This window comes from Sus scrofa, chromosome 12 (assembly GCF_054392235.1).
Source record: "Sus scrofa isolate SSC_HxYL_T2T_F1_AM1 chromosome 12, Sscrofa_HxYL_maternal_Yorkshire_Landrace_v2.0, whole genome shotgun sequence".
Lineage (NCBI taxonomy): Eukaryota > Metazoa > Chordata > Mammalia > Artiodactyla > Suidae > Sus > Sus scrofa.
In genome coordinates this window covers 8,112,632-8,137,349 of record NC_139394.1, presented here as the reverse complement: position 1 = coordinate 8,137,349, position 24,718 = coordinate 8,112,632, and the positions used below count along the sequence as shown (strand labels likewise).

Below are 24,718 nucleotides of genomic sequence, written 5' to 3'. Positions count from 1 at the left end.
CCACATCTTCCTCCTCTGCCATCTTGAACCCACCTCCGTCTTTGCAGGTCTCAGTGAGGAGTGGCCCCTCCAAAATGGGGCTGCTCCCCCAGTGATCCCACAGACAGTGGATGAGCAAGGAGCACAGGCACATCAAGGACCTCCTGGAGGAGAGCTGTCAGGGTGAGGATGAAGGAATTCCTCCCGACTCAAGCCAAGTGAGGGACCACTCCAAGGAATATGCTTGCACAGCTTGGCATGCTTCCCTAAAGAACTGCTCTCTGAACATCTCCCGGAAGAATCCCGAGGGGAGAAGGTACCTGGGAGAACTCCAGTGGCTGACTGAGAAGAGGGGGTTTCCGGGAGTAGCCAGTATTTCCAGAGGGCATGGGGCCAAGGTGCCGCTTGGGAAGATGACTTGATACAGGTGTAAAGGTTCACCCCGTCAGAGGTCTACCTACCAGGGCATATTGACTCTCAGGGAATCTGGGCAGAGTGGGCTAACCATCGGGGGTAAGCGAGGACCCCTAAGTGGTCATCACAGGAAGCCTTGATCAGCCCGGTAGATATTCCTATAAGGAGCCTCAGCAGAGTCCTCGAAATTGGGAATCCAGGAGATAAAGGGTCCACACTTGAGAATATGCTACTTTGAGGTCACAAACACTAAATCACAACTGTAACCTTCAGGAAAGACCTTTTGGCACCACCTTCCAAACACACCCCCACTCCACCCCAGCCAACCTCTACTTTCTGTCTTTCTTCAGCCCCAAGGAACAAGCAAGATGAGCAAAATAAGAGACTAAAAAACAAACAAACAAACAAATAGGGAAAAACATACTACCCACCTCTGACCCACTGTAGGCTTCTAAGGCTAATCAGACCAAGAGCTGCTGGTGGACAGAGGAACTTTACACGGGAAAGACTGAAGTCGCACTGGACCCGCTCATCAGCATTGAACGTGACAATGAAAGTGCTCATCAACCTAAAGCTTACTGGGAAACTTAGGTATCTTCCCATGAAAGCATGCAGGGGTGGAGAAGAGAGGACCAAGAGAGGAGCTAAGACAGCGACGTGAGAAAATAAAGCCGTTGTATGATTTCACTCGACAAACTCAGAAGGTTCTAGAAGAAATGTGTGAGACAGGTGCAGCCCAAGTAGGACAGCAGGATGTGATAACCCATGAGGAGGTGATGGTGAGTGCACAACATTAAGAATGACACCAGAGAGCTGCCAGTTTGGGAAAGCAGACTACTTGTCATGGCAACGCCAGGAGGCATAAAGAATTAGCTCCATCTGACACAGAGGAAATGGCAGCTCAAAGAAGTTCAATAACTGGCCCAAGAACACTAGTGAGTGGCAGAGCCGGGATGCCCCTGGTGGGGCTCTTAACCACCCCACTGCCACTTCGGCACAGAGCGACCTTGAACGGAGGCCCTTTTCAAGAAGTGGCTCATGCGCATCCCCAGTTCTGAAACTCTCTGGCAGAAAGTAGGGCAGAGTTGATGCTGCCTTCCAATATCCATTCCCCCGCTTTCCTTAGCAAGAGGGCACCGTGTACCAGAACTTTCCCAAAGGCAAAGCAAGAGTTTGAAGGTGTCCTCCTTGGTACTGTTAGGAGTGGATGGCTGGAGCTCCACTGGCGATCTTGGACCATGAGGTAACTGTAAAGCCATTTGCAAAGCCATACACTACAAAGTACCGATGTCTCTGGATTTATTTTGTGTTGGAGTTGCCATACCCGGCTGGACTGCCTGTCTCCAGACTTCTTTCAGATGAGAGGAGAAACCATTGTTTCAGGTTTTTGTACAGGCAGCCTACCCCTGATCCTAACTGGGAAATCAGAAAGCCCACTGGAGAGGTTATACGCCTCGAATTTCAAAGTCTCACGCGCCTCCTTCAAAAGCATCTTACCCACATGTCCGTGGGCTGTGAAAAGTTCCTGCAGATGGCCTCCCCGTGGTGGAGAGTGTGTATGTCCATGACTGCCGTCTTCGGATTGGATTTGAACCTGAGGATGCCCACACCTCCGACAGGCATAAACTCCCAGACACCGCCTCCATCACTGGTTGTCTTGGGGAGGTATTTTTTAAAACATTTCCTAGCTATTTCTTTTGCTCTTCCTTCCCACCCCCATCCCCGTGCCAGGGAGAGAGGGAAAAAAATTTAGCCAGGCAATTGTACATCCAATTCCCTTTCTTAATTAGACTCGAAACATTTGGAAAGCAGTGGCATAGTCGCTTGAAGAGCATTTGCAAATTATCCACGAGTGCAAAGCTAGCACATTAAGGAAAGCAACGGGGGTCGGAGAAGACGTTCCAAGCTGGTGGAGAGGGCGACCCAGATCCCCAGAGGCAGCTGTCAATCATGGCTGGTGGGAGGCAGGGAGCTCCTAATTCCTTCTCTCATTGCCAGCCACACGCTAAGAAGGGCTCGCGTGAAATATTAAAAAAAAAAAAAAAAAAAAGGAAAAAAAGCGCCGACAGCACCGCTATGAAATCTCTCATCCCAAACTAACACAACACAGTGCCTAATGGATTTTAGGGAAGCAGTCAAATATATAATCATTTCCTGGTAGCGGAGATTAGATTTCATACACCACAGCTCAGCCCAAACTTAAGTGGAGAGAAATAAAGAACAGAGTTCCTTTTCCAAAAGAAAAATATACTTCTAATCCACTGACAGACCAGTAACTCTGCCTCCCAAACTCTGCAGTCTCGGGGAAGAGAGCAGTTATCTTGGTCCTGAGTATTTTCTGACTTTGCTGGTTCTTGGGAACCACTTGTGTTGTAACAGGTGTAGGAACCGCCTAGAGCAGACCCTGGGCTGTCTTCTCCCAGAAAATGGTAATGAGCAGGTTGGCGCACAGCAAGCACTCAGTGGATGCTGACTCTGACAACGCCGATACCTCCCAAGACGGGCCAGGCTATTTCATTTTTAGACGGTTCTAATGAAAAAGTTATTCCTTGAGCGGGGCTAACGTCGATTCCTCTGTAGCTTTCACTCCTGGTTCTATTTCTGGTTTGGAAAGGCACATGGGACACACCCAGACTCTCTTCCCTGTGGTGGTCCCTCCAGGATGCAAAGTAGATGTACCACCAATATCTTCCTTCTCTGGCCTAAAAGAGCCACGGCTTCTGCCTTAAAGGTTCCAGTCTAGCATGCTTGGGGCTCTCAGCATGGCCAAGGGCAAAAAGCTGTATTCTACCCTTAGGTACTCGGAGGAGGTGTGCAGACCGAGCAGGAGCCCCGAGGGGGACCACTTCTTGGGGTTGACAGTTCCCAGGGCTCCCTCATGCCTTGCACAGAGGGGGGAGCAATAAATCAATAAATGATTGCATGGGAGTTTCTGTTGTGGCTCAGCACTAATGAACCCAACTAGTATCCATGAGGACGCAAGTTCAATCCCTGGCCCCCTTCAGTGGGTTAAGGATTCGGCACTGCTGTGAGCTGCAGTGCAGACCAAAAACTTGACTCTGATCTGGCATTACTGCAGCTGTGGTGTAGGCTGGCAGCTGTGGCTCCAATTCGACCCCTAGCCTAGGAACTTTCATATGATATGCCTCAAGTATGGTCCTAAAGTTAAAAAAAAAAAAAAGATTTCATGAATGATTATGATTTTTATTGAATTAAAGCCCAAATTCTTTTGCTTGTTCCTGTATGTACTTTGATCACGGTGTTTGGATGGGACCTAGGACTCTATTTGGGTCCGTTTCTGCTCCTTTTCACCTCGTTATAGCCCATGGGAATTCCAGCATGTTGAGATCTTTTGGTTTCATGATTTAATCATATCACAAATGACCTGTCCCTCCCAGCGTCATCAGCCCATGACACTAAAAACTCAGTAAAGGGACTGAGGGTGATTGGGAACATTACCTAGTGCAGCAGATCTGTGCCAGGTCAGGGGATGGCGCAGAGAAACAGATCAGAGGGATTCAGAAAGTCTGAGGTGCCGCTCAAGAGGACATGCAGGCAGAAGGGAGGGGGAAAAGGTGACAGGTCGTGGAGTCATTGCTTAACTCTAACAGACAAGCAGGGGACGCTATGAGGCCATAGAGGGTCAGGGGCCACGCGCGCACGCACACGATGCCTCAAGCTCCCAGCAGCCTTCTGGCATCAAGAACGAAACTGCTACCTCTGATACATGAGGAGCCTTTAGCTGTGCCTTAAACACGCCCCCAGCGGGGAAGGCAGCATTTGGGGTACCACTCCTGGATGTGGCCCCTGCACTGCTTCCGTTTCAGCCTGCTGAGCACGGAGCAGATAGGAACTTTACTGGCTCCAACAAAGAAAGAATCCCTGGAGGATGACAATGAGGCTATGTTTTATCCTGAATTACAAGCACCGGAGTTAGGAGGACGATGTCTAGGTTTTACTGACGACCACCATGTGAAACATGCAAATCACTCAAAGACGGAGAAGAGGAGACGCTGCTGTTGGGAATCTCTGAAAAGAGTATCTCGCCGCCATGGAAGGAGAAAAGCTGGGACAAGAAATGAAAACTCAGAATTCAAGAGCGAAACTGTAGAATAGAGAGGGGTTGGGTCTTGGGGTCCACACATTGGGAAAAAAATCGAGATAAAAATCATTGCTAACTTAATTCTGTCTATCAGAAAGGGCTCACTAGTAACAAAAAAACCCCACAAAAACTCTACTCCCTGTTTGTCAACTCAGCTGTGTCTCAGACAACATGTCAATTTGTTTAAAACACACACAGAAAGAAGCAGCTTCTCTTCCAGTTGACAGAGCAAAAATCCTTTGCTCTTCTGTCCAGCAACCCGAAGAAAAACAAGGGAATTTGTGGCTTGGTTTCCTTGACAACCTTATCTTCACGCCAGGCGCCATCTCCTGTCTCTAAGCAACGGGGCACTCTTCAGAATTACCAGGAGGTAAAACCCAGCACTTATCCGGAGTCTAGGAGGACCAAGCCAATCAGGGCAGAGCAACTGGTCCCTTTCGGGGCAGAACCCCGGGAGCATGGAAAGGTACATGGTCCCAAATGTCCTCACCAGACCCCATACACACCCCAGCATCCCCCCAAGTCCTTAGTGCCTGGAATTCCACCTCGACACTCCCCGCCCCCCACCCTGGCTTATTCCTCTGTCCTCTGGAGGGGTCGGTGACTCAGTTCATCAGCTGGCTTTTCCCACATGCCCCCCTCTGCCAACAGAAAAGCCCTCCGTGGCCCTGGTATGAAGGAGAGGTAGACCCAGGACTCAGGGCAGGAAAAGGAAAACAAAAAGACGCCGCCGTGACTTAGGGATTTTCGTAAACAAATGGCTTTGCTGGAGGACACTGTTTGATTAAAAGGGGATGAGAGAAAAATGCCTATTTTGCTGTCCTGACATTTAAGAAGACTTCGTTTGCACCTGAAAACAGGATGCCAAGATTTGTCTTTCTTCCCAGACCAGCAGGCGCCCCGCCGCTTCCCTAGCATCTCTGCACCGGGAAGGATTTCTGAGCATATACAGAAGAGGAGCTAATAACAAAATCTCTGGAAATGACAGCTCTGAACTTTAATCACAGCAAGAGAAGAGAGCTGATGACTGCAAAGCTCGGAAGCAGAAAGGGAAGGGAATTTAGAAGGGGAAGGTGCCAACCAAGAGCACTTCCCACTGGCACGTCCCGTCATCAGCATCACTGCTGTTTACCTGGTACCTTTGGCTCATTTCCCACGACCACATTTTATTCTCATACCACCTGTGAAGCAGGGAGTGGGCCGGAATTATTCACCTTCCTTCCTTCAACTCAGAAAGCTGCTGTGCATAATGATCACACACATTTATTCTCCGAATAAGAGCAAAACTAGAGACTCTGATTCCTAGCTCTTACTTATCCATGGTAAAACGGCGTGTGGCTCATTCGAATTGCTAGAATTCAGATGTAATTTCCAGGTTTCATTGTCCCCGGGAGCTGTGAGTTATTTTCTAATTAGATTTTTTTCGGTAGCCCATCAACATGACAGATCTGTTTGAGACCCCCGTCCTTGCTCATCCTCCCCTGAGTAGAATGATTAAGCAGAAAAGAGTGAATTCACTGTCAAGGCCTCCTCTGAGTCCCATTTACAATAGCTGCTTTGCCGAGAGTGGCGTGGAAGCCACGTACGTGGGCTGCAAAGGTCAACTGATTAGGGACACTTTGGGGGCTAGGAAAAATAAGAAGTGGTGGGAGGAGGAGCTGAGGGGGCAGGGTAATTTGTAGGACACGGGGCATGGCAAGCTTTGGCACAAGAGCCGAGGTGAGAGGAAATGGAATCAAACAAACACCCCAAGAGCTACCAGCCAGTGCAAAGGGCGGCAGAATTACAGCTGCTTGGGAAGAGACCTTGAATGTGGATGCGGTGTTTGTGCCTTCGGGCAGGTAACATCCGAAGAACACAGACCACAGGGTTCTCTCTTCTCTAAAGCGCTGAACCCCTAAAGATGGGTGGTTTGAAACAGCGTGAAAATCTAGGTATTGGAGGAAGATCGGGCTCTTCACACAGCCTGTTCTTGCCACCCTTCTGCTTGCTGTCAGGAGCAACCCAGCTTTTCCTCTCCTCTCCCAAACTCCCAGCCTGAGCGCCTCACCTCCAAATGGGCCCCCGTGTCACCAAGAAGATGGGAAAAGCAATGGAAGCTGTTAAGTCACGACCCACCCGTCTCTGCTGAGTGGGGAGCTCAACTGGCAATTACCTCCTTGAAAAGGGAGAAAAACTGACAGAGCAGAATGGACCCCGAAGTACACTACGGCGTTATTTCACTCGTTGTACTTCATCAGAGAAAGGCAGAGAAAATGGAATTTTGATTTCAGAATTCATCCTTGGTTAATTGTTATTTGCAGAACACCAGTAACATTTTAATTATTTTCAATGCCACATCATAACAGCTATCAAGGGAATAGAGGCAAAATAGAATAAACAGGGACTTATTAAATACATAATTAATGTGCACTGAAATTAGCATATATGAATACGAATGAGCTGGGACCATTATGAAACATGTGCTTGAAATGTTATCAATTGATTCAACTGCACCTCAAATGCTATCAATTGATTAAACTTGTTATGTGCTACAGCTTCTGAACAAATGAGGCAGGCTCAACAGAAGAGAGACAGACTTATCAGAGGATGAGTTAGTTCCAGGCTAGCAAAGGTGGTGGGTATTTTTACACAGCAAAATTTTAGAAAGGCCACCGTTCTCTGTACAGTGAAGCAAGGACAAAGCAAGCGCTTGCCAAAGGGCATGGTAAAGCCAGCAGGGGCCCTGGAATTTCTAGTTAGCAACACACTCATAGCTTTATTTAATGAGGATGGCAGCAGCCAGCACGTCTGTGTCGCGGTGGGGGCTGTCCCCTGCCTTCTCCAGGAGGAGGAAAGGACCTGAAGGTCTTTCTCATCGCAGCTTTGGCCTTGGATGGAGCTGCCTGGCTGAATGGAGCAGGAGTGATACAATTCTGGCAGGAAAAGTGACACCAAGCTACCTTCGCCTGCCCCGAGCGCAGACAGGTGGGTCAGCGCCCTGGCTACGAATTACCTCCTGGGCACCTCATTAACTAGCGCGAGAAAGAGAACAGCCTGGGATCCAGCCAGTGGCTTCCACCCCTCCCCCTCGCCTCTGTGAGGGGCTCGCTGCTGCCTCTTCTGATCCCTCTACTATGGACGGAACACTTAAAATACTAAATACGCTTTCTTTAATTGCACCGTCTTCAAAGACTTCCACGCTCACAGAACTGACAGAAAGACTTCACCTTGGCACTGAGAGCTCCTATTTACTTCGTTGACTTCCTGTGATCATTCATTCATTCCCCGTGGTATTAGAATGTGTGGGTATAAACTTTCTCCCAATGGACTGGAAACTCTTTCAAAGCCAGGGCCACCTTGCGTTCTCTCTGGTACCGCTCACAGCACCTAGATCTGTGCCATGCAAAGTGGCAGCTACCAGCTTCGTGTGGCCGTAGAACATTGGGGATTTGGCTAGTGTAACTGAGAATGTGAATGATTTAATTTTAATTAATTAATCTTTTTTTTTGGCCTCGCCTGCAACATACGGAAGTTCCTGGGCCAGGGATCAAACCCACACCATAGCAACAACCTGAACTACAGCAGTGAAAACACCAGATCCGTACCTTGCTGAGCTACCAGAGAACTCCTAATTAAGTTTAAATTTGAAAACTGAAGAAATATACAGTCTTTTTCCATGATGCCCAAAATTTTTTCAAATAGGACATTTTACTTGAACCATTTTTTTCCTCCTTTTTTTTTTTTTAACTTGAACCATTGAAAGTTCAGCATCCAAAATAAGATATGCCAGAAACTAAAAATACAAACTGGATTTCAAAGACTTAGTATGTAATATAATCTTGATTTTTCATATTGATTCCAGGTTGAAATGATAATATTTTGGCTCTTATAGGTCTAATAAACTATATTTTACAAACCAATTTCATCTGATTTAAAATTGTTTTAACGTGGCTACTAGGAAGTTGAAAACTACCTTGGGAACTTGCATTCTATGTCCACTGGACAAGGGTGATCCAAATGTTTCATATATAAAAAGTATCCAGACAATATTGCTGATCAATTGTTTGGGTGAATACTATAAACATTACTTCGTAGCCTTTGATCTGCTGTCCGTCGTAACAAGAAAAAAGCATTTTTTTTTTCTGGCCAATTTATATATCTGGATTAGAAATATAACCCATGCCCAGGAAACAGAATTGCAGAAAACTGGTGACAAAAGAATAAAAATCACTTGTGCCAATTAATAACCTCCTTCCTTTGGAAGAGGGTTAAACCACAGGATGACAATAGCTTGTCAAAGGAGAGACGAAATCAGAGAATCAGACCACGAGACTACATGCCACTCTTATCTCAGCAGCAAACGGGGCTCTGCGCTTCTCGGCCGCCCAGGGGACCAAGAAAACGTATCCGCACTAAATTACGAATAGTTTCCACAAGGAGGTCAGGCTCTTCCAGGCGGTGCATTCTGAAATAAACATCTTATTTAGGAGAACTGGGTGGTGAATTGAGCAAGGTCCCGAGCAAAAAAAAGACAATAAAAGCTGCACTGGTTTTCCTATGACAGTTAATGTCCCTTCTTTGAAATCCGGGGTGAGTCGGGAGAAGCTGTCCTGAGAGGGGCCAAGGTGACACAGACCAACGATGTTGCCTTGCTCGGGGCGGGGGGCGGGGGAGGGGGTTCTTGAGGACAACGCATCACACCCACGGGAAAAGGACGGGAGCTGGTCCCGGGAGCGGCTCTCCATCTCCCCGACATTAGACCTGACACAAGCCTGCAGCACAATCCCCCCGCACAAGCACCCCCACCACCCTGTGCTGCCCCCCCCCAAAAAAACCAGATCAGAACCAAAGGGAACAAAAGCATTACCACCCTTGATGTATTAAAAATAATAATAATTTACAAATTTGGATTTCTAAGTATTTTAACCTAATATATATATATGTATTTTTGTTTGTTTGTTTGCCTTTTTTTTAGGGCTGCACCCGAGGCATATGTAGGTTCCCAGGCTAGGGGTCGAGTCAGGAGTCAGAGCTATAGCCACCAGCCTACACCCAACTACAGCAATGCCCGATCAGGGCTACACCACAGCTCACAGCAACACCGGATCCTTAACCCACTGAGTGAGGCCAGGGATTGAACCCGCAACCTCATGGTTCCTAGTCGGATTCGTTTCCGCCGCGCCACGACGGGAACTCCACACCTAATATATTTTTGACACATTGCTTGACTGAGGAAAAACTGTCTCAGGAAATAAAATGTTTCTCCTAAATAAAACTCATCCCATGGCGAGCTTGGGTGGGCTCTGAAGAATTGGGGAAGTTATATGTGCACATGGCCCAGAGCAGTGCCAGCCTACAGAACTTTCTGGGATGGTGGAATTATTCTCTATCTGCTGCCTGACCTGGTAGCCACTGGCTACCCAAGGCCGCTGAGCCCTGGACGTGTGGCTCAATTCTAAATTGTATTTAATTCTGAGAACTAAAGCATAGAGCATTTTGCGGCTCCGGGATTCAAGCCCTGGCCTTCCTGACTCTAAAGCCGGGGTGGTCCCTGCGGCTAGTGGCTGGTGTGTTGGCCAGTGCGTGTCTAAAAGATTTCACGCCAACCACTTTCTAGACAGGAGCTGCCTGGCCACAAGGGAGAGACACTGGGAAGTGCCTGGAAACCTTGAGTTCTGACCATCCAAATGTGTTCCACTTCTCGGGCTTGTACCTTTTTCTCTTGAATTTCCTAACAGGTGGGAGGTTGACATAACCTAGTAGACGTGGAAGTGCGTCTTGATTTTAACCCTCATCCTCGTGCAGCCTTAGATGGTAGCTTTCTTGACCTGAAGGCCAGAGAGCAGAGCACGGATCTGTGGGTCTGGAGCCTTGTGGCCAGAGTGGATGGCACATCTGAAAAGTCACCCCGTTGCCTTTTGAGGCATCACAACAGGGATCCGAGAGTTGCGAGTTCCCTCTCTGGGCGCCTGTGCCTGTTCTTGTGTTTAAACCCAACCGTGTGATTCGGGAGTGCGTTACCGGCTTCTGCTCTGGCGCCCACCCAGGAGCACGATGCGCTGAGCAGAATGTCATCCCCGACAGGAGGCTGTGCTAATTATGATGTCAGCTTCCCACTGAGAGTCAGATAATTAAAGGAGACTATTACAGTGTTTCTAAACTCCTGGAGTAAACGCATCTTCAGATGTAACCTGTTAGAGAGGAGAATTCAAGTGATCTGAGGCGGCCCCACCTGAGGCCACCAAGGCCAGAGCCGAGCGATCTTTGAGGAGCAGAGGGAAGCCAACGGTAGGAGGGAGGAGGGGCGTGGGGGCCAGGGTGGGGGGGTGGAACTAACATGGTTCTCATCCTTCTGTGTCCCGGCATCGTGACACACGCTTCATGGCAGGGAACCTAGTGATTGGTCCTGCTTGTTGCCACGGCTCTCACCTCACTTAACGCTGAACTGCCAGACAGATATCTCCACTTCACAGCTGGGAAAACTGAAATTCCCATAATCTTACCCCCAGAAATCCAGCTAGGGGAGTGTTTGGTGGCTCCAGGGTGCAAGCCCTGGCCTTTCTGACTCTAAATCCTGTGCTCGTTCCTTCCTCCGTGTCGCCCTCCTTGGTGTGGCTGAAGGATGAAGGATCCAGGACCATCTTCACTTGGAGGTGTGGGGGGGTGATGCACAGCGTCCATTCCACACGAATCTGCAGGGCGCCCACCGGGGCAGGTGCCCCGGGGGGGGGGGGGTTGTGGCTTCCGGTCCAGGTTTCCTCTGCCCAGACCTCCTTCCTGAACAGAGCCCACAGCATCAGGCGTGGTCATCACACCAACACGCCAGTGTGATGCTGTAGGCGTTAACATTTGATGCGGCAAAGCTTCACAAAGGGAGAAGCATTTGCTGAACTTGGCTGAGACCATCGCTGAAAGGTCTGGTGTAAAAGCACCGAAAGTGAAGCAGCAGAGCTTCCTCTGGCAAGAGGCAGACCGGGGGCCACACAGAGAGATGAGTGCAAGTCACGCTCCACCAGCACTTGCTGTGTGACCTTGAACTTAGGCTCTAACCTCTCTGGGGTACAAATATCTAAATCATGCAAGTAGAGTGCCTCATGTCTGGAGCTTCAAAAGGCCCCCGGAAGTGGTGGCTGCTAATGTCATCAGGGCGTTTCATGCCTGCCAGATTTGTGGTTTTGAGTGGGGCTCAGCTTACTCACTAACAGAGTCTGGGTCTCTGGCTATAGAAAACACCCCTCCAGTTTCTGGAAGCAGAGAAACATCAAGCAGAGACTGCTGCATCCGTGTTTTCCCTGGAAATGTCCACAGCTAATAGCAAAATTTTCTGTTCAGTCTTTGCCCTGGGAAAGTGAAGTCTCAGTAGGTTCGTCTTTCTAGCTATTGGCACCTTTCGGCGCAGTCTAAGTGCCGCCTCTCCAAAGCCGCCCTGGCAGCCCGTGGAGACCACAGCAGCTGGACAATCCTCCTGGCAGGTTCACATGACCAACACTCCCTGGAATCCGAGAGTCTCCTCTTTCCTGGCAAAGGAGACTCTGCGATGGGATTACCTTGGGTTATCTGGGGATAAGGGTAACACCTCTGGATGACCTGGGTGGGCCCGACCTGGCTTACAGTCACGAGCATCCTTCTAAGGAGGCAGAGAGAGATTAGATCTGGAAGAGGATGCCACATGACCCCAGCAGCAGAGACTGGAGCTATGTGGCTGCAAGGCCAGGAATGCCAGCAGCCTCCAGAAGCTGAAATATGCAAGGGACAGATTTCAACAGGAGCCTGGCCCTGCCAATCCCCGGACTGCAGCCCAGTGAAAGCGATTTCAGACGTTCCGGCCTCCAGATCCTTAAGAGACTAAATCAGGGCTGTTTTCAGCCACCACTTTTCTGATGATTTGTTACAGCAGCCATTGGAAGCTGATACAATCCTTCATTCTGTCTCCTACCAGTAATTAAAACAACCCCGATACGATTATCTCAGCCCCAAGGGAATACATGTTACTTCTGTGCTCTTTGTGTGTGTTCAGAGGGTTAGGGATGTTGAAGCTCTTAGGTGATGGAGGTCCCGCTTCCGAAAGCATTTTTATCTGATCACATCAGTCATAAATATTCATTACAGAAAAGCTGAATTAGAAAGCTCACAAAAACATGAAGAAAATAAAAACCATCCCTTATCCTGGAACTCCAGAATCCCAAGAAGAACCAACCACTCTGGAAATTTTAGTGCATCCATTTGGGAGGTTTTATTCCCTGAAACAAACAAAAAATCCCTTCTGAGGAAATGACAAGCATTTCATGTAAAGCCATGAAATGGGGTCTATTAGGAGCTGACAATAAAGACAAGCCAAATAATTAAAATTAACAGTTGCGCTGTTCTGGAGACACAAGCAGTGCCTCCCCCCCCCCCCCCCTTAGCTCTGCATGTGTCACTGCGACAGCCAGCAAAGTGAACTTGATTCTTGGCTCTGATGAGGGAAAAATAAAAAGTCTGCGATCACCTAGGCTCTTCTTCTACGGACCTTTGTAAGTCATTCAGAACAGAAAGGAAAGTCCAATGATGCACAGAAGTTAAATGCTGCCCCTCAGCAGCCCCCCTCCCCGGTGGTGCAGGTATATAGAGAATTGGGACACTTGATCCTGAATGACCTCTCCCTTCCTAGAAAGGAGGCCGGGTCCCCAAATGGACCATCTCAGGAGCCAGAATATATACAATTTGCTTCAATAAAAACCATAACATGGGATCCAAAAAAGAAGACAGCACTGGCCTTCTTTGCAGAAGCTCCATCTATGGGGGAAACAAATACATTTAACTAACTGCCACTACAGACGCAGACACAGGATAGGGGACATGTCACCAAGGAAAGAGTGAGTAACACTGTCAAACACTCAGACACAGAAAGGGAACTTGTTTTCCAAAGGCCCAGCAATCTGTGGATGCCTCAGAGCCCAGTGGTCCATAGGGTATTGCAGGAAAAGCCCTTTAAGAGGCAGTGGGTTCCAAAGGCTGCAGAGTGGGTGGTTTCATGTTTCCTTCGGATGTCAGTTCCCGGTGCACCGCCGCCCCTGCACATGGGGCTGAGCGAGCAGCCCCGCCACCCGCGGGCGCCCACGGCCGGCCGGGCTCTGGTCTGCCGGCCTCCATCCAGTCATCACTCTTTCTTCTCAAAACACCGCAACTGCTTGCACGGCTGCACAGTCTGTTCCACTAACAGGGGGACGCTTTCCTCCCCGGGAGCTGGGGACACCCCAAACAGCCTGCAAACTGGTTTATGGGCAGCATTCCCTTCCAAAGGGGGCCATAGCTTTCATCAGATTCTTGGGGGGCAGGGTGGGGTGGGGTGGGACCGGGAGCCATGGAAGCCTAAGGACTCATTTGTCCTTGCACCTGTGTCTTCACTAGGAACCCAAGGCCATGAGGTTGCGCGTGCACGCTCCAGAAAAACCTCCGAGGAGACAGCGCATGCGCTGATAAGCTTTCCTTTTTACCCCCCCACATTAAAAAAAAATTTTTTTTAACAAAATGACATCCGGGACATATAAAACGGAACCAGCCAAGAGAAAAAACTTCAAAAAAATCAATTAGCCATTTAGTCGCTGTGAAGCTCTATCTTAAAACCCAGAGTCTCAGGGAACATCAAAGCTCTAGTTAAATTTTTAATAAACCATGAAGGCTGGTGTTAAAGAAGAGACCTTTTCAAAGGTAAGTGGGCAACAGACAAGCTCTTGAAATGGTTCTCATCAAACTGCCCAGAGCTGCCAGGAGATAACTGTGGGTGAGTGAACTTCCCTTTAGACTGAAGTTGGGAGCTCAAGATTCTGGGAACGAGCCCCAGTGTCACGGGTTTTCAATAACATTTTTTTATTTAATTTTTTAAAATTATAGTTGATTTATAATATCATGCCAATTTCTATTATACAGTCATATGTGTGTGTGTGTGTGTGTGTGTGTGTGTGTGTGTGTGTGTTATATTTATATGTTTTAATACTCTTTTCCATAATGTTCTATCCTGAGATTGGATATAGCTCCCTGTGCTATATAGCAGGACCCCATTGCTCATCCATTCTCAAGGTAACAGCTTGTATCTACTAACCCCAAACTCCCAGTCCATCCTACTTCCCCCCCACCCCGCCCCCAGCAACCACAGTTCTGTTCTCTAGGTCTGTGTGTCTGTTTCTGTTTTGTAGATAGGTTTATCTGCGCCACATTTTAGATTCCACGTATAAGTGATATATGGCATTTATCTTTCCCTTCTGACTTACTTCACTTAGTATGAAATCTCTAGTTGCATCTAGGTTGCTGCAAATGGCATTATTTAATTCTTTTTATGGCTAAGTAGTATTCATTATATATATATGTACCACATCTTCTTAACCCAGTCATCTGTTGATATGCCAATGATTCATGAATGTATCCCTCCAGTGCAGACTTTGCTCCCCAACTCAAGACTCCTATATTCAACTGCTGGTCCGTATTTCCACTTGAATATCTAACAGCAACCATGCCACACGGTCCAAAACTGAACTCTTGACATTCCCTTCAAAAACCTGCTCCCTGGCAGCCTTCCCCATCTCAGGTGATGGCAGCTCCATTTCTGCAGCTGGTCTGTCCTGAAACCTTGGGGTCCTTCCTGGCTCCTCTTTTTCTCTCACACCCCATGTCCAATCCATCAGCAAATCCCACTGGCTCCACACTCAGTAGACACCAGAATGGAATCCCATGCCAGACATGCTCCAGCCTCAGGGCCTTTGCACTGGCTGCTCCCTCTGCCTGGAACGCTGGCTCTCCCTCAGAGATCTGAATGGCTGACTCACTGAGGTCTCAGTGAGACACAGCTTGACCACTCTATTTAAAATCACAACTCCTGCCTGACATATGCTACCATCTCCACTGCCCTGTTGGCATTTTTCTTTCTTTTCTTTTTTTTTTTTTTCTTTTGTCTTTTGAGGACCCCACCCACAGCATATGGATGTTCCCAGGCTAGGGGTCTAATCGGAGCTGCAGCTGCCAGCCTACACCACAGCCACAGCAACACTGGATCCGAGCAGCATCTGCAACGTACACCACAGCTCACGGCAACCATGGATCCTTAACCCAATGAGCAAGGACAGGGATCAAACCCGCAACCTCATGGTTCCTAGTCGGATTCATTTCCACTGCACCACGATGGGAACTCCGACATTTTTCTTTCTTTATAGCACTAACCACCATCTAACAATGTATAATTCACTTACTACTATGTTCATTGTCCATCTCCCCTGCTATAGTGTTAAGTAAAGAGGTCAGGGATCTAGGTATGTTTTATGATCAATAGAACACACTATTCAAATGCAATTCATTAAAGGCAAGACTGGGAAAGAAATTTCCTCTGCCCTGGACCTCTCGATCTAGGAAAGCCAGCTCCTTTCCAGGTTACCGAGCCTATGGCTATTACCACCTCACTCCTGGTGAAGCCAGCTCAGTTGAGATTCCTATGAGCCACTCAGTCCTCGATTTGAAAGATAATTCTGCATCTTCCAGAGAAAGGACACAGGGTTGAGCTTGGAAATGCCAAAGAGGCAGAAGAGGTTCTCTTGCTGGGGAAGAAGTAATATTGGAATCCATGCTGATCATCAAATTTTGGTGCATTCCACACATTTTCCTGCAAATGCACTTTTGTTTCTGGCCTTAATCCAAGTTCTCACTGGAGTCAAAAAACATTTAAGAGAGTGTTGTACTCTGACTCTCCCTGACCTTCTCAAAAGGAGCCAGGATGGAGCTCCCGTCGTGGCGCAGCGGAAACAGATCTGACTGGGAACCATGGGGTTGTGGGTTAGATCCCTGGCCTTGCTCAGTGGGTTAAGGATCCGGCGTTGCTGTGAGCTGTGGTGTAGGTCACGGACACAGCTTGGATCTGGCGTTGCTGTGGCTCTGGTGTGGGCTGGTAGCTCTGGCTGCGATTGGACCCCTAGCCTGGGAACCTCCATATGCCGTGGGTTCGGTCATAAAAATACAAAAGACAAAAGACAAAAAAAGGAGCAGGAAACCATTTCAGTTGAGTATATGGGAAAACAGAAGAATAGTAGCAGGTGTGGCTCAGGAAGGGTCCATCAAAGGAAAGCTTGTTCCCAGAAACTCAGAGCCCATCACATGAACTCTGGATCTTAGAAAACCTGTTTTGGTCTTTTTTTTTTTTTTGGTCTTTTTTTTTTTTTTTTTTTGCTATTTCTTTGGGCCGCTTCTGTGGCATACGGAGGTTCCCAGGCTAGGGGTCGAATCGGAGCTGTAGCCGCAGGTCTACGCCAGAGCCACAGCAACGTGCAATCCGAGCCGCGTCTGCAACCTACACCACAGCTCACGGCAACACCGGATAGTTAACCCACTGAGCAAGGGCAGGGACCGAACCCGCAACCTCATGGTTCCTAGTCGGATTCGTTAACCACTGCGCCACGACGGGAACTCCCTGTTTTGTTCTTTAGCGGGACAGAGAATCACTACAGGACCCTTCAGGCCAGTAATACGCGACCATCTAGCATGGCTCTAAACCCACTGAACGGATCCATATTCCTTTTTTTTTTTTTTCTTTCTTTCCCCCGCCCCCATTTCTTTCTCTTCTTCTTCTTCCTTTCTTTTTTAGGGCACCCGCAGCATACGGAAGTTCCTAGGCTAGGGGTCAAATCAGAGCTTCAGCTGCCGCCTACACCACAGCCACAGCAACGTGGGGTTTGGGCTGCGTCTGTGACCTACACCACAGCTCATGACAATGATGGATCCTTAACCCACTGAGCAGAGCCAGGGATCGAACCCACGTCCTCATGGAAACTAGTTGGGTTCATTACCACTGAGCTATGATGGGAACTCCTAGATGTTTATTCTTTTTTCAGTTAGTTAAAGGGGTCCTAAGTGGCACAAAAACAGCCACTGAAAAGACAGTGTAAGGCATTCTCTTCTCGAATGACCAGCAGCTTATACGTTGAAAGTGACCATGGAGGGTTTGGAGCTGCCCTCTGCAGAGCCCTTGGTCTTCCAATGAGCTCTTTAAGATACTGCGGGTGTGACCAGATCCTACCACCCAGGAAAATCCACTTTGGTCAGATCTGTGCATTGAAGTCCTACATGAGACTTCATCTCAAGCCATATTGAATAGCAAACTCTAGAAAAACCACCAACATAGTTTCCTTATAGCCCAAAGGGGAAAAGCCAAGAGGGAAATGAGAGAGAGAGAGAGAGATGCTGAAAAAAACTGGGGGCAAACCAGCCTCCATGATCATATGATAGAAATTCCTGAGATCTGGACAGAAATGACAGAGGAAACCACTTCACATCTAGAAGAAGATCCGAGCTCAAAAAGTCATTAGACAATGTTTTGACAGGTTTCGTATACATGCTGGAATATACAACCTATGGAACTGTTCATTCTTTAAAGGTGACCTCAGAAAGTCTTTACTGTTCCAGCAAAAGAATTTCAGGTTACCCACAGGGCAATACTCTGAGTTTGGCTGTGGCCTTTGTTTCCACAATAATGAAGCCAGAAGACAACAGAGCGACAGCTCTGAGTTTTCAAGGAGAAATATATGCCAGCAGCAAGCTTTGCCCAGTCAAGTCTCTGCTCCTGTAATAGGGAACATTAAGGTTGACATTATGGACTCTGCAAGGGCTCAGATGATATGTCACCAGGGCTTCTCCCAGAGCAAACTTATCACTCAAACTTGAGTTCCAAATCTGTGAAAGAGGGATCAGAATGTTTAAGAACTCAAGGAGTTCCAGACGTGGCGCAGTGGAATCGAATCCAACTAGGAACCAAGAGGTTGTCGGTTTGATCCCTGGCCTTGCTCAGTGGGTTAAGGATCCGGGATTGCTGTGAGCTGTGGTGTAGGTCGCAGAGGCGGCTCAGATCCCAAGTTGCTGTGGCTCTGGTGCAGGCCCGCAGCTGTAGCTCTGATTCGACCTCTAGCCTGGGAACCTCCATATGCAGAGAGTGTGGCCCTAAAAAGAAAAAAGAAAAAAAAAAAAGAATGTTTAAGAACTCAAGATTGAAGGAGTTGGGGGTGTTATTAATGCTAATAATAGCTACTACTTTTCACATGCTCAAATGGCCCAAGTACTATATATATATATATATATATATATATATATATATACATACATACTATGTGTGAATATATATGTAATCTTATCCAATTATCAAAATAAATGTAGTTGATTTTGTAAATAAGATCCCAGTCATCTCATTAGTAGCACTGTCCCCACCTCACAGATAAGAAAACCAAGGTCCAGAGAGCTGGAGTCATTTGTCAAGATAAACTAGTCAGTAAATAGTCGAGCTGGAATTCCAAAATGTAACCCAAAGAGTTCCTCAGGGTCCCATGGGTTTTATATAATATCTTTACTCTTTTTACGCCCATCTGTGTTTTCTAGTGACTCTATGTAAAACACACTATTTTTGAAATAGAACACCAATACTTTTTTTTTCCAACGAAGATAAAGCCAAAGACAGAAAACAAAATACTCTGAAATGCTATAAAGGAAAGGATCGGTAATAGGGAAGAACCGTTGTAGTCATTACAAGTTAATCACGAAAGGGATACTGCCAAGATGCTTAAACTGTACATCATGGCCCATCTCTGGGAACCCTGCCTCCCACGTAATGAGCATTAAGCCGAAAGACCTTTGTTTAGCTCCCAGGAGACATTCTGATCAGGCCCACCTGTGAACGACTGCAGGCAGGAAGAAGTGAACACGTCCCCTCCCAAGGCTGACCTGAACCAGGACATAATTTGGCTTTACTCCCTCCTCTTTTAGTACAAAAGAAGCCTGGATTCTAACTCAGGCGAGTAGGTTCTTTGGGACAGGAGTCCATCGTCTTCTCAGTCTGCTGGTTTTCTGAATAAAGTCCCTATTCCTTGCCTCAGCAACTCCTCTCTCGATTTACTGACCTGGTGTACAGTGAGCAGCACAAACTTAGACTCAGTAACAGTAAGGACATCTCAGAAAGATGTCCACATGAAGAAAGCAGGCAAAACAAACATCCGTGTGAAACTATATTGACGTCAACACTTTAAAAAAGCATTAAGAAGAGCCAGAGACATCCCACGTTCATGAAAGGCACATTCCACAGAAGTCGGGCAACAGCTACGAACTGATGCCCAAAGGACTTGGTATCAAATATGTAAAGAAAGTTACTCATAGGTGGAAACTGGAGTGAAATCATTTGAAGTAACCGAAACAGCAAGTTTTAGCATACATTGACCGATCTAGAACTAGTAACCCAAAAACCAAACTCGAGAAAGATGTGCACTCCTTCTCCCAGCCCTTTGAGAAAGGACCCACGTCACGGTTGCCCAAGCCCCCTTTTCCTTCACCTGCAGAAGGGTGACTGGATCGCTTGGGGTGAGCCTCACCTGGGATGTTGTGTATGGTGATGGCCAAGATGAGAAGTGCAATCCTCCTCCAGCTGCTGCCGCCGGGCTGCACTAGGTTCCCCTGAGATGGCACAGGGGCAGCAGGGCTCTCAGGAAGGTCAGCGGCCACCGCCTTCTTCCTCTGATATGCCTCACCGTTCTCACTCTTGTCTGGACAAAAAGAGAAGGACAGAGAGAGTACTTTGAAAACGCACATGTCAGTATCTGGACAAGCAGCAGCCTGAGGAAGCTTCCAGGGCCAGAAATGGGCTATTTCCTAACTTCCTAATGGACCGTGTGTGCTTCTGTTTGGTCCTTCATGCCTTCGTGCACTCATTCATTCATTCATCAAACAGAACTTGAACAGGCATTCGGTGCCCAATGTAAGGTAGTAAAGAGGGTAGAAAGATGAAAATGGGGCATCCTAGCAATGCCTATTTAAGAAAAGCAGTCCTGAGTAGTAATTCAGAAGCACAGGCTCTGAAACCAGGCTGCCTGGCTCACTCCCTGGCTCGGGCACTCATCAGCTGCGTGGTGTGAAACAGACTCTTTTTAACTTCTTTGCGCCTGAGGTTAACCTCAGGTTTGCTGATTCATAAAATGGAATAATAATGGGGCTATGGCATAGGGGTTCTGTGAGAATTAAATGAGAGGCTGCGGGAGAGTGTTCGGATGGTACGAAATGCTTGTGTGTGGACTGTGGCTGTGGTCACACGTCCCCTCTCTCCTGCAGAATTATATCAGGGGTGACCTCTCCATGTCACACTCCAAGTCAGATGCCAGGCCCAGCCAATCAGATTCTCTCCCCAGGGATGGGGGACTGGGATGGAAAAGGACCAGGTGACTCCAGTGGTGGCTCTGCATCTGAAAGGTCATGTGATGTCAGGGCAGCCACGCTCTACCATGCAAACATGGAAGGAGGAGGCAGCTGGAGAGACAGAAGGAAGCAGCTGTACAGAGACAAGGAAAGATGAGAAACTGTGCAGCCAGAGAGAGAGATGAACAGACAGAAAGAAAGACACATGTCAGCCTGGGTACTGTCAGACATTCTGATCCTTGTGGCCGACAACAGTACCCAGCCCTTGAGTTTCACCAGTGAATCTTCTTTTTAAAAATCCCCCTTTGCGGGGAAGCGGGGGATGAGGGATACATTGGAAATATAGGATTAAGAGACGTGCACTACCATCTATAAGGTAGATACAAGGATTTCCTGTCTAGCACAGGGAGCTATGTTCAATATCTTGTAATAACTTATAATGGAAAATAACTGAAAAAAAAGGAATATATACAAATATATATGCATAACAAACCACTCTGCTGTATACCTGAAACTACCACAGTACAGTAAATCAACTACACTTCAATTAAAATAAGTTAAAATTGAAATTAAAAAATAAAAACTCCCCTTTGGGTGTATATTTGAAGGGTGTCATTTCTTGGGGCCGAATTATCCCAAATACCCACTGCCTCCTGGGTTATTTGTTGGTTCCTAATGGAGGCAAACTGCCTGGATCTGAAATACAGGAGAACAAGATTGAGGCAGGGTATCCAGCCTGCAGTCCACAGCATGGGAAAGTTCTGCAGGGGAGGCTTCCTGGAGGAGGAGGGTCTTGAGCAAATCTTAAACACGAGGTGGCACAAAGCGAAAGAAGAGTCTGCATCATCTGAACCTGCCCAGCCTGGCTCGGATGTCACAGACAGGTCACCAGAACGGGTGTTTTAGATACCCACCAGGAGCAGGGCAACCCCACAGCCCGGTTTAGGCTTGCTGTCCCAGGGGGATTACTAGTGCTCCCTTTCATTCTCATAAATTTTGTGGCTCCCCAGGTGGAGGAAACAGCAGAAGCTTGATTGACGCTTTGCTCCAATGGGGGACTTGCCTCGCTCAAGTTAATGGTCATGGACTTGAAGGGTAGGAGGGAACTCTCCATGGCACCTACTTCCCTTCTCCACTGACAGATTGTTTACAAGCAAAATAAATCTTATCTCTGAGCTGAAAACTGCAGAAAATGCTTCCCAAAGTCAAATCAAGGAAGCTGGAGGCTTCCGTTATCCCTGACCCCGGGCATCTGGGGCGGCCTCTCCTTCCCCCCACTGTAAAGCAAGGCCACCCCCTCGGGTCTACACTGCAGGACCAGAATCACACTATATACACTGCAGAAAACCTCTGATTCCCTTCTCAGATGAACCTACCTTAGTGGAATATGGGTTTACATGTCAGAAACAGGAAAAGAAAAAAAATCTGTTATTTTGAAAAATTATTATGTGTTTATTTACACAAACCGAGCCGGTGTAGCTTGAGCAGCAAGAAAGAGCCAAAGAGAGACTCACTCCTCCCCAGCTGTGGCCCCAGGTGGTTCTCTTACAAATGGCTGGATCTCAGACACATTCGGGAGAAGGCGCCTTTTATTGCCCCTCTGAAATCCCAGGGTCGCCAGCCCGCCAATGGTCAGCAGCCACAACTCACAACACTGGCCTCTGGAGAAACCAGTTGGACAACATTTGCAACAGACCATGTTTGCAATTAGACAATATTTAGTTGAAGGTAGATATTCAGTGTGGTGTCTATACCGTGTGTGTGTGTGTGTGTGTGTGCGTGTGTGTGTGTGTGCACTCGCGCATGCACACACACAAGCATCTTATTACCACTGGGTACCATCTTCCAAAGATATCAGGTATCTTTGTGTGCATATGCACAGTTGTGTATTTCTGCACATACATGGTGAGGGGGTGATGTTTTTGTGCATTTTAAGTGACAACACCTGATGGCTCAGGTCACGCTGGCTGGTCAGAGAAACTGAACGAAACATGTGGGATTTCAAGCCCATAAACACTGAAGACACAAGCAGACAGGCCTGGATGCCAGGAAGGGAGTGGGAGGGCACAGAGCTGCCTCCTGGGCCAGTTAGTGGACATCATGGACTCCTCGGGCCTCCTCTGAACCACAGCCCTGCCCCGGACACTCTCTAGTGGGAGTTGATGGGGACAAAAAAGACACAACTTGTCCCTTTGGGATTTTATAATTTAATTGAGGGCAGACAGGGAAGACACGAATCAATTCCTTTAAATCTAAGGGACAGAAATGCACACTCTTAACAAGCACTGAAGGCCACACTTATTCTCATTAGTGTCACCAAAGGACCTGACTCTGAATCTAGTGTCACCAAAGGACCTGACTCTGAATCTCCTGCAAATAACGCACAGAGAGTAATGGGGATGGGGCCACGTTAGCAAATCCAAGCACCAAACAGGCATTTTACAGGGCCACTGAGAGGCATAGAGTCATTAACGGAGCTTGCCTTGGGGTCCCGATGTGTCAAAGCTGATGTCGCTGGTGCCCCTGGTGAGAAACGGCAAGGCATGAACACCTGGCACACTTGAGAAAGTTAAACAAGCCACCGTTTGGTAACAGCCGCTAATGATTCTGCAACGAGGAAAATTAGTCCAAATAAATCATTACCGAGAGCATGGATGCCTCCTGAGCAGCGAATCTTCTTCCTCTCCTGGGAAGGCTGGTTAAACCATTGCCCATGCGCTAGTAAAACGCCAGCGCCATGGACAGAGGATGGCCACTGAAGGAGGCAGTGGCTGAGCCTGGCATGAGGTTAGGGGTGTGCCAGAGTGACACCTGTGAGATTTCCCAGAAGACGCATGGCCTAGGGCAATTTTCAAGTAGGGTTTGGCAGAGAGGAAGGCCACCTGGGGGAAGGAACAGCCAATGTTGGGTTCAGAAATGAAAATACGCCTCAGAGACACTGGACAATGGCTGATCCCAAGAACTTACTCTCAATGAATCCTCAATCCTTACAAAAGCCTCGAGAAGTGGAGGGCATCGCCCGTTAATAAACGAGTAATTTGAAGAACAGAGAGGTGGAGTCACTGGTTCCAGGTCACACAGTGGGTCCAAGAGGGATTCAAGAGACAAGCCAGGTCCTTCACCTCCAGAAGCCACCTCTTAACCAAGGGCCTGTGGCTGACTGGGGGTGGCAGGGTGGAGTGGTGACCTGCTCCTTTGCCCGCCAAAAAAGGGAGCGAGAGCGGTCATCGCAGCAACGTCTAAGAGCTTAAAATCCACACATTTAGTTTATGGAGGGTCTGGTGAGCCGGCACTGTGTGACACCAGAGGCAGAAAGGGCTCCGTGGAAACCTCATCTCGATAATCATTCCTGGAGTTCCCGTCATGCTGCAAGGGAAACAAATCTGACTAGGAACCATGAGGTTGCGGGCTCGATCCCTGGCCTCGCTTATCAGGTCAAGGATCCGGCATTGGCGTGAGCTGCGCTATAGGTCGCAGACGCAGCTGGGATCTGACATTGCTGTGGCCCTGGTGTAGGCCAGCGGCTACAGCTCCAATTAGACCCCTAGCCTGAGAACCTCCGTATGCCACGGGTGCAGCCCTAAAAAGACAAAAAAAAAAAAAAAAAATCACTCCCGCTGATAGACAAATCTGAAAACGTTTCCTGAAATCTCTGTTTCTTAGCCCACCAGACTCCTATTTTAAGTGTAAAGCAGCTGTAAGCAGGAAGCATTTGTTAGCACCCAGGATGGGCCACAGGGTCACAATCCTTCCAGGAAGGTGGAGAAACTTCAAAGTTGAGCATCACCAAAACCACTTTTTCAAAAAATTTAAATTCAAGCATCGGTGAATCCACACAAAGAAGGGGCCCAGATCTGGGGCTCAGCCTGTCACTCTCCACTTCACCTTCCAGGAAAGGCACCCCATTTCTGCCTTTGAGAAGGAGAACCAGAGGGGAGCACCAGACAGACCAGTCCAAGGCTTCCTTTTCCCCCTGAATCACGGGGTGGCCTTATTGGTCATATCTTCCCTCTGCTTTCTTCTCCCCCAAAGAAGGAACGTGATTCTTGTCCCGAC

At 47.9% G+C, this 24,718-nt stretch overlaps 1 protein-coding gene and 1 long non-coding RNA gene across 30 annotated transcripts in view; both read right to left on the bottom strand.

Annotated features, from left to right (window-relative positions):
- SLC39A11 (solute carrier family 39 member 11) overlaps positions 1 to 24,718 on the bottom strand; it is a 445,093-nt gene that overhangs the window by 128,369 nt on the left and 292,006 nt on the right. For 28 of the 29 annotated variants that reach the window (XM_021066702.2, XM_084983768.1, XM_084983772.1 and 25 more), the window contains one exon: positions 19,846 to 20,016. In XM_021066702.2, the coding sequence (XP_020922361.1) occupies positions 19,846 to 20,016 (171 nt within the window). Of the gene's footprint in view, positions 1 to 19,845; positions 20,017 to 23,115; positions 23,186 to 24,718 lie in introns of those variants that run through there. The other variant, XM_084983784.1, reaches the window with a different exon arrangement.
- Positions 8,285 to 15,674, bottom strand: LOC146398022 (uncharacterized). The gene is made up of 2 exons (XR_014820842.1): positions 15,524 to 15,674; positions 8,285 to 15,477 (listed from the first exon to the last, which is right to left on the bottom strand). It is a non-coding gene; the product is annotated as an uncharacterized LOC146398022 (long non-coding RNA).